The sequence below is a fragment of the Nannochloropsis gaditana genome (assembly GCF_000240725.1).
Source record: "Nannochloropsis gaditana CCMP526 unplaced genomic scaffold scaffold394, whole genome shotgun sequence".
Classification (NCBI taxonomy): domain Eukaryota; class Eustigmatophyceae; order Eustigmatales; family Monodopsidaceae; genus Microchloropsis; species Microchloropsis gaditana.
This window is the reverse complement of record NW_005803559.1, coordinates 4,115-12,890: the sequence shown is the minus strand read 5'-3', so window position 1 is coordinate 12,890 and position 8,776 is coordinate 4,115. Positions and strand designations below refer to the sequence as shown.

Sequence of the window (8,776 nt, the reverse complement as noted above, 5' to 3'; positions counted from 1 at the left end):
AGAAACAGATTTGCTAGCGCTAAATGGCTCATGTTGCGATCACTAAAACGCCCCGCAATCTGCAACTGGTGGTAACGCCGCCCCCGACGCTGCCAGCAGGCCAGCCACCGTCGCAGGAACCAAGCCTCTCCGACTCGGGACAGAAAGGCAGCAGGTGCAAGAGTACTACCAGGGAGACTAGACTTAGAGCGTGAAAAGAGAGTAGACTCTCTTTTTGTGTATGTAAACGCGTCGATGCCGTTGCCGAAACTTTGGCTGAAGCTGCCTGTAATGGCTTGGCCGTGTTCCCACGCACGAAGGCACTGCCTCCGAAAAGATTGGGCAGACACGCGGCCACATAATAGTGATCGGTGAAGGCGTTCATGCGTTAACATTTTTTCTCGCTTGTAGGCGAACGCAAAGCGCGTCCTTCTGGCCCTCCCCTCACCAAAGTTGGGGCTCCAAGAACTGCTATGATGGCGATGCCTGACGCCGCTGCCAAAGCTCAGGTCCGTCACAGTGCTTGACGATGTCACCGTCGTCGATTTGGCGTCCAGAAGGGTTCGACGAGCCGTCCGTTGAGCAAGCCGAAGTCGAAATCGTTCCCATCCATTACTGAGACAGGGATTGATACCCGGGGAGTGGCAGTCACTCACATCCTCGCCACTGAAACTGTCATCAAATGGCCTTGCTGGCAATTTTGCACAAGCCTCTAAGGATTTAGGATAGGATGCGGAAACCGCAAGAGCAGACGAAATGGTCGATTCCACCGGCATCCTCTCTGCAGTTCCCAGGGAAGTGACCCGGAGGAGGTTCCGTCAAGGCTACTAACACTCGTGATGGACCAAGTGTCACAAGCATTGACACTTGTGCGGCACGCCGGAGCGACGCATTCCCCCGAGGAAAGTCAGCAAATTCCCTGCGAACATTCAGAACGATGTAAGGGTGAGCGACGTGAACGAAATACCAAACACTGCCCATAGCAAAAAAGAAAAATTACTAGCGGTGGAGACGCGAGCGAGGCGACGGCCAGGAGGTTAAAGTCTGACAAAAGCGTTCTCACATTTTTTATCTCATTTTCACGAGCCATTGATATTGCACCATGCTTCACCTCATTCCGCTGATGCAGAGTAGGAGGGACATACGGCCGCAAGCTTACAGTCCCCGCATTTGGGCGCGATAGCCCGACAAGTTTGCTGACCCAAACCCACTAGTAGAGGGTTCACCTACGGAAGAACGCGGTTGTGAGACGTAATAACGAGTTGTGATGAGTCACTTGTGCCTTTTAAGATCCTTATGTTGACAAAGACTCACTTCTTTCCAATGCTCCTTGGGCATCCAAGACTCCAGCAACTTGCGAGTCTTCTCCGGGTTTTGAGCTTTGTGGTTCTTGAAATTCCACGTGTTGGCCCATCCTAAGCGGTTGCTTCAGAGAGGAGGATAGCACGGAAACATGTGGTTGAAGAGAGGCATTATTACAAATTCAAAATCAGTCGCTCAAATCCAGGACTACCTGATGCGGTGTACGTGTGTGTCGACGCAGATCCCTACAATTTCACCCCATCCATAAGCGCCTGCAACGATGGAAGGTCGATGACATGTCTGAGATTTTGCGCCGCCTTACGTGACCAAAATGAAACTCAGAAAAGAAATGGCATGTGTCGTGTCTAACAACTCGGAAAACGTGGAACTCGTTTCCAATCTCTTCCCCATCGCATCGTATCATGGACGACCACCGAGGCAACCAGATGCACCAAGCCCGGGAGCAACCTACACACGAGAGTGGCCATCTTGGGGCCGACTCCAGGTAGCTGCATGAGTTCCTCAAAAGTGCACGGAATATCGCCGGCGTACTGCGTCTGTTGATGGGAGGGGGACTACTGAGCGACCACGAGACCCCCAAGTGTTTGGCAAGCCACCCGGAAAGGTTAAGAATTTTGGCCACCTTTTTACCTTCAAAATCGCGCATACTTTTAAAATGTTGCCGGCCTTTGCTGTATAGAATGAAACAGGCTTGATGGCCTGTACGATACCCTCCTCTCCCAACGCCTCTAAGCCCTCGATAGTGATCCCGCACGCGTCGAACAGACGGCCCATAGCTTTCTCGTTCACGAGGTCCGTCGTTTGGCTGCTTAGCATGGAGGAGATCAAAGTTTGGAAGCGCATGTGCTCTGGAGAAGTGGCTTTCCGTCTTCCAAGCTCAGAGCATCCAAATAGGTCTACAGGAGCCGTCGCGTCTTTGCGCATCTCACGGATAATTTCGAGCTGATCGCGCCAGCGAGGGTTGGGGATGAATGGGGGGAGTGCAGCTTTTTTTGATCTCGGTGATTTGGCACCCCCTGACTTTTTACCTTCATGTCCTGTAGAGTAAGGTGCGATGTCAGGTAGTGTATTTTTCTTTTTGCCCCGGGCTACGGGCGCAGCATCTTCGGAGGGCACTGCCGTCGTAGCAGCCAAGGATTCCTCTTCAGCTGCTGCCTCGACTGACAGCAACGCTATTCCACGCGAAGAGAACCATCTTTGTCTCCGCTCTTTTCTCAAAGATTGGTGCCAACGCGTAGGCCAGGGTTTGATGGGAAGTGTGGGGGCTACATGGCGGGTTTCCACGTGGATCTTGGGAGAGAATGCAAGGCTGCGTAGCCGGAACGGAGTCGTGAGGCGCCGATGAGTCGAGCCTAGGACTCAATTTCCACGCCATCAATGCCTTTTTTGCTCACCTGCTTCGAAACATATTTATAGTGCATACTGTTGCGCCTCCAAACTTTACCAAGTTCAGTGTCGTAAAGCGCATGGAAAAGGCAGAGGGATCGACCCGGTCTGACAGACCGGGGCTCCGGGTTGCTGGCTTCTTGAGCTGGGCCTGTCACTGAGTGATATGATAGAAAGCCCAAATATCAAGGCTGAAAAGACTTGAGGACAAATTTCTACGAGGGGTAAAGCTGCCCGTCGTAACAATGTTTGTCCGTGATGGCGGCTATGGTAGAGAGCTCCCTCGCCAGGGGCACGGTGACGTCTGTCAGCGAGCAACTTGAGCCTCGAGTGTTCCGGAGGAAGGCTGGGCGGGCGAATTGAAAGGCACATTCCCACGACACACCACATTGCTCCACACAGATTTCATTCTTCAAGCTCAGTGCTACGTACATCTCGCGAGTCAGCACTCTATCAAAGCCGCAAGGAACATGCTGCGGCGCATCCTACCCGTCTGCCTCCGTCCCCTCCCAGGTTTCACACGAGCCTTTGGCACTGTGCCTGTTGACCTTCCTGAGCACCCACCGACCGTGAATGCCTCGACAGATAAGCAGCGCTACGATTGGCAGGACCCTTTGCTCTTACGAGCTCAACTGACAGAAGAGGAAGGCATGATTCAGGACATGGCCCGTGCCTACTGTCAACAGAGCCTGCAACCCCGCATCTTGCACGCAAACCGTCACGAGGAGTTCGACAGGAAGATTATGACCGAGATGGGCGAGCTAGGATTGCTGGGGCCAACAATTCGAGGCTACGGATGTTCCGGGGTAGGCTATGTAGCGTATGGCTTGATTGCCCGCGAGGTGGAGGCTGTGGACAGCGCCTATCGTTCCGCTATGAGCGTGCAGTCGTCCCTGGTGATGCACCCCATCTACACGTTCGGCACTAAGGAACAAAAAGAAAAGTATCTGCCAGGACTGGCCAAGGGCGCTCTGGTGGGCTGTTTCGGCCTGACGGAGCCCAACCACGGGTCGGATCCGGGGGGCATGGAGACGAGGGCGCGGAAGCAGCCGGACGGGGGCTACGTCCTGAGCGGCTCCAAGAACTGGATCACTAACTCCCCGATAGCCGACGTCTTCGTGGTATGGGCGAAGGACGACGAGGGCGCGATTCGGGGTTTCGTGTTGGAGAGAGGGATGAAGGGATTGACAGCGCCCAAAATCGAAGGGAAGTTCTCTCTCCGGGCCTCGACCACAGGCATGATTGTGATGGACGACGTCGAGGTGCCGGCTAGTAACCTCCTGCCACTGGCTCGTGGGTTGGGAGGGCCTTTCTCCTGCCTGAACAGTGCGCGGTACGGCATCTCCTGGGGGAGCATGGGCGCGGCCGCCTTCTGCATGTCGACTGCCTTGGCGTACGTTCTGGAGCGTAGTCAGTTCGGGGCCCCGCTAGCGAGCAATCAGCTCATACAAAGGAAACTGGCTGATATGGACACGGACATCGCTCTGGCGCTGCAAGGATCACTACGGGTGGGGAGGCTGCTCGACGAGGGGCGTGCGGTTCCCGAGATGGTCTCCTTGGTGAAGCGGAACAATTGCGGGAAGGCTTTGAACATTGCGAGGAGCGCCCGGGACATGCTAGGAGGCAATGGCATATCGGACGAGTATCACGTCATTCGTCACATGATGAATTTGGAGGCTGTCAACACTTATGAAGGCACACACGACGTACACGCCCTCATCCTCGGCCGCGCCATCACCGGAATCCCTGCCTTTGTTCCTCGAAATAGTTATCCGAAGGCCCAAAAACGCGAGTCTTAATGTAAAATAAGTACCTCCCTAGGATCACCAAGAAGAATAAGGTTCTTGATCTTTCTTTTTTTCTTTTTTTTTGACACTACGGCGTTTCGTACAACAGATTATTGATTGCAGAAAGTGAGGCGCTTTCCAAACCGACAAACGCAGCTAACCGATATTTGTCTTTTTTTTAAAATACTTTCATTTCCTTGAAAGATATTGGCGCACCATTGATTGCCAAGCGCTGCACATAACGTCGCAGTTACTGATGCTAAGGATCAAGCTAAGAGCGATCGGAGCGTCCGGTCCACGGTGCTGCTTCAGGAACTTGCTGAGCATTGTGTGTCCCAGGACGTGATGTTCCAAAAGCAATACGAGATCTTTTTTCAAAGCAGCGCGAAGCTTGACAGCGCTCGCGGAGCGATGTCTTTGTTTCCCGAACTTGGTGAGGGAAGTCTCCGCTTCTCTTTCTGGCGATAGTCGGATCCGCCCGTCTCATTCCGCATATTCATTTTACCACACGTTGCATCCTGGAACCAATTGCACTTTTCTCTACAGGTCGGAGATATTTCCCTCTTCATGTTGTCGGGTCTGTTTTCTTCGAAGCCCACGTGCCTGGCCTTCAAGGTCTTATTTCTGACATCGTTGGCATCTTCGTCAGCATTCGCTTTGCCGCGCACGCTTTACGATTTCAGCTTGAAAGATGGCACGGGGAAAACTCAGAGCTTGTCCGTCTACAAAGATAAGCCAGTCGTGTTAATGTACGTGAAATGGATGGGGTCGGTGTCATGAGAAAGGATCCACATGTCAGCTTACTATGAAGCCGCCCGCCCCCTTCCATTCATGAGCAGTGTTAATGTGGCGAGTAGATGCGGGTACACGGACTCAAACTATCGACAGCTTCAAGTGTTACAGGAAAAGTACGGGGATGACGGGCTGCAGGTCTTGGCCATGCCCAGCAACGAGTTCGGAGGTCAGCACCAGAAGGAACGGGGAGGGAGTGGCAACCATGTTGTTCTGTAACGTAGATCAATTACTCTCACCACCTGTGGTTGAGCCAGTGCCTCTTCATGCATTACACTCTTCTATTGGCAATAGCACACGTGAACATTTCTCTATTCCTGAAGCTCGAGGCGGGTCCCCGACACCACTTGATGTCCTCCTGCACGTGTCTCACACCCCCGAACCTCCAGGCCAGGAACCCGGGTCGGACGCGGAAATCCTCAAGTTTACGAAAGAGAAGTATGCGGTCACCTTCCCTGTATTTAGCAAGCTGCTAGTCAACGGACCTCAGGCCTCGGACCTCTACAAATGGCTGAAGGCGGAGACCCCCAAGGACTCCTCGTCATCCAGCGCCGACATCCGCTGGAATTTCACCAAGGTGCGCTCGCCCGATGACGTGCCTCGGCGTTTAAGGGTCGCTTAGGCTGTACCTCGATGTGTGCCTGTGGTTCACGAGGCTTGCGTTAGTAGCTCAATTCACTTTATTCTAATTCGATACCATCGACCTCGCTTTCCCTCCTCTCCTAGTTCTTGCTCGTCAACGGTCTGCCCGTGAAGCGCTTCGCCCACAACCAAGCCCCGAACGACTTCGAAGGCGAGATCCTCCAGGCGCTGCGTGATGCGGCATCCAAGGAACTCTAGGGAAGAAGAGGCCCGCGTTCTTACACAGCGACGACTCACTCGGGCAGGCGCGGTGGTTCCACCGCTAATATTTCAAAAGCAAGAGCACGAAGTTACAGGTTTTTCACAGGCGTGCTTTGTTGTCATTTTCTTTCAAGGCTTTGCATCTCTGTACACAATGATCCTTACACGACTGGACCACGCCTCCCTTCGGTTGCAGTCATGCCGCCAGAGTCCATCCCTCAATCGAAGTAGTGATGTTTGATCAAGGACCGCTGAAGCACCAAAGCACCCACCACGCTCAAGGCCGCCACCCCCACGCCCACTCCCAGGGCTGTAGCCTCCATGCGCGAGCCCGCGTCAGGAAAGACGGCCAAACCGATGTCCTCCCAGTTCGGCTCCGCCCAGTTGGGAGCCGCCGGGTCCGAGACCGCGAAGAGACCCGGCTCGGGGAGCGGGGCAAGCCCGGGGTCGAGGGCTGTGTGGTAGAAGGCGGCGGTGCGGCAAACGCAGGCGTCGAGGACGCACTCGCGCGTGGAGAGGCCCGCGTCGCACGTCAGGTCGCTGCAGTCGGAAGGACCTTGACAAGCGACGGGGGCATCCTCCCCGCCCTGTCCCAGGGTGTGCCCCAGCCAGGCCCGCAGGAAGGCCTCCAGAGGCTTCGGGACCACGTAGGCTTTGTCGTGGGCCCCCACGGGGAAGACTTGTCCTGCAGGCCAGGCGGCATAAATGCCGGTGTCGACACCCTCCGCGTGGGAGCTCTTGTCTAGGTGCTGGACCAAGGGCAGACCCTGATAGGGAGCAAGCACGCCCGCGTAGTATGTGGGGGGGCGCGGGACAGGGGGGGTGTACAGGTACGACATCTGCAAGTAGTCTTTGAGGTTTGAGATTTCTGAGTCGCGAAAAGCTTTCATGGCTGGACAGTCCCAATCCCGGGTCAGGCAATCCAACAGGTCGGAGACAAAGGCAGGTTCGACTCCGATAGCCTCGAGCTCCGCGGCTGACGCAGCGCCTTCGCCCGGACCGGCTGCCAGCTTCCAAAAGGCGCGAGCGACGAGGGCGGCGACGGAGGAGAGGGCCGTCGGGTCGAGGACTGCCGCCGTGTCCTCATGGGAGTGGTAACGCGGGTCTATGAAGGTCTCCCCGTAGCCCGTCAGGATGGCGCCGCTCAGTGCCGGGGTCCCGCGGGCGAAGGAAGTGAAGGGAGAGGGGGGCAACGCTCCCGATCCGTCCAAAGACGTGACCATGACGGCCTGTGAAGGGGCCATGGAGGCGGCGGCCCTGTCGATGGCGTCCAGTACGGCCGTCGGCGGGGTCTTGTCGTAAAGGGCGGTTAGAGGGAGCGAGCCTGCTTGCCCGCCGGTGCCCAGCACCCCCACTTGATCGACAGCCAGCACGTGGACGAAACCCTTCTCCGCCAGGTCTTTGAAGGCCATGGACGGGTAGACGCCGTCCGGCCCCACACAGGCGCCGGACCCGTCCCGCGAGCTGTTGTCGGGAACCGTGGCCGTGCAGTCGACACCCCCAGGGCTGATATCCCGCGCGAAGCGGCGCGACCCCGCAAAGCCCCATTCGTCGGCTTGGAAGAAGGCGACGGCCAGGTTATAGGGTGCCGCATCCAGGTCCAAGGCTCCAGCGCGTGAAGCATTTTTAAGGGCACTTGTAGCCGCGAGGAGGGTGAGGATGGAGGCCACTGCCTCGTTCGCCGCAGGGGTCCTCTCATGAAAGAAAGACAGGCCGTCCATGGCTGTTGTAAGAAGCACACTTGGCTTCGTCTGCAGGCCCGTCCGCCCACCGAACGTTCCCCAGACGCTTTGCCCCCCTATAGGCAGGCACTGGGGGGCAGGGTTGCCTGCCACATCCCTCCAGGACAAACAGTCGGCCGACGTCAAATCTGATTCCGCCCGAGTCGACGGGGAGTCAGGGCCGAAGTAGAAGTCGAACTTGGCTTTGTAACGGGGCAGTGGTCCAGCACGACCTAATCCACCGTTATGTTGCGCCCATGCTTTGACCTGAGCGGCCCCAACCCCTGTGCTATCGCCATCAACGCTCGCCAAGACGACGGGGAAGTCGTGCTTTTGATTGAGCAGCCCGCTTCCCCGGGGGTTCCAGGCGTGATCTGGTCCAACGGTAAAGGCTGCACTGGGTGTACCATCGCCTTGTGGCGTGGAAACATCCGGAGAAACGGAGTCTCGCTCGAAATCTGCGGCCATATCTTTGGATTCTTCTAGTACGATGACTCCTCGGGTGCGTGCTGGGGACTGAGCTTTCAAAAACTCGAGCACGGTAGAATTTAGCATGCTTGCGGGCATAACCACAGCGACCCCCTCCTCAAGATTCATATACTCGTGTTGGTCATCCTCCCCAAATCCGCTGAGGTAGTATAAAGGGGCAGTTGCTCCCTCACGACTCCGAGTTCGGCAGCCTACGGTGCCTTGCGAGCTAAAAAGCCGAACACAGGGGGCCTGAGTCACCTCCTTGAGGAGACCTTTTCCCAAATGAATCCCGTCATACTCTGTGAGAGCGCTGAATGGGATTGTTACCCCTACGAGCAAGGTCAGGGCGATGCTAGCTTGACGGGCTCGAGGGAGCATAGTGGGCGTCGCAGTAAAAACGTGAAAATTTAGCGAGGCAGCGGCGATCTCGTCTCTTCTGCCCTCGAATCACGCTTAAAACCCCCTGTGCGACCG

At 56.0% G+C, this 8,776-nt stretch overlaps 1 protein-coding gene across 1 annotated transcript; it reads right to left on the bottom strand.

Moving 5' to 3' along the window:
• Nucleotides 1-7,476: 7,476 nt before the first annotated feature.
• NGA_2100320 (uncharacterized protein) lies at nt 7,477-7,762 on the bottom strand (the record flags this gene model as incomplete). Its single annotated transcript, XM_005854755.1, has 1 exon — nt 7,477-7,762. A coding segment is annotated over one exon (286 nt), but the record flags the coding sequence as incomplete, so codon positions are not given.
• Nucleotides 7,763-8,776: the final 1,014 nt, after the last annotated feature.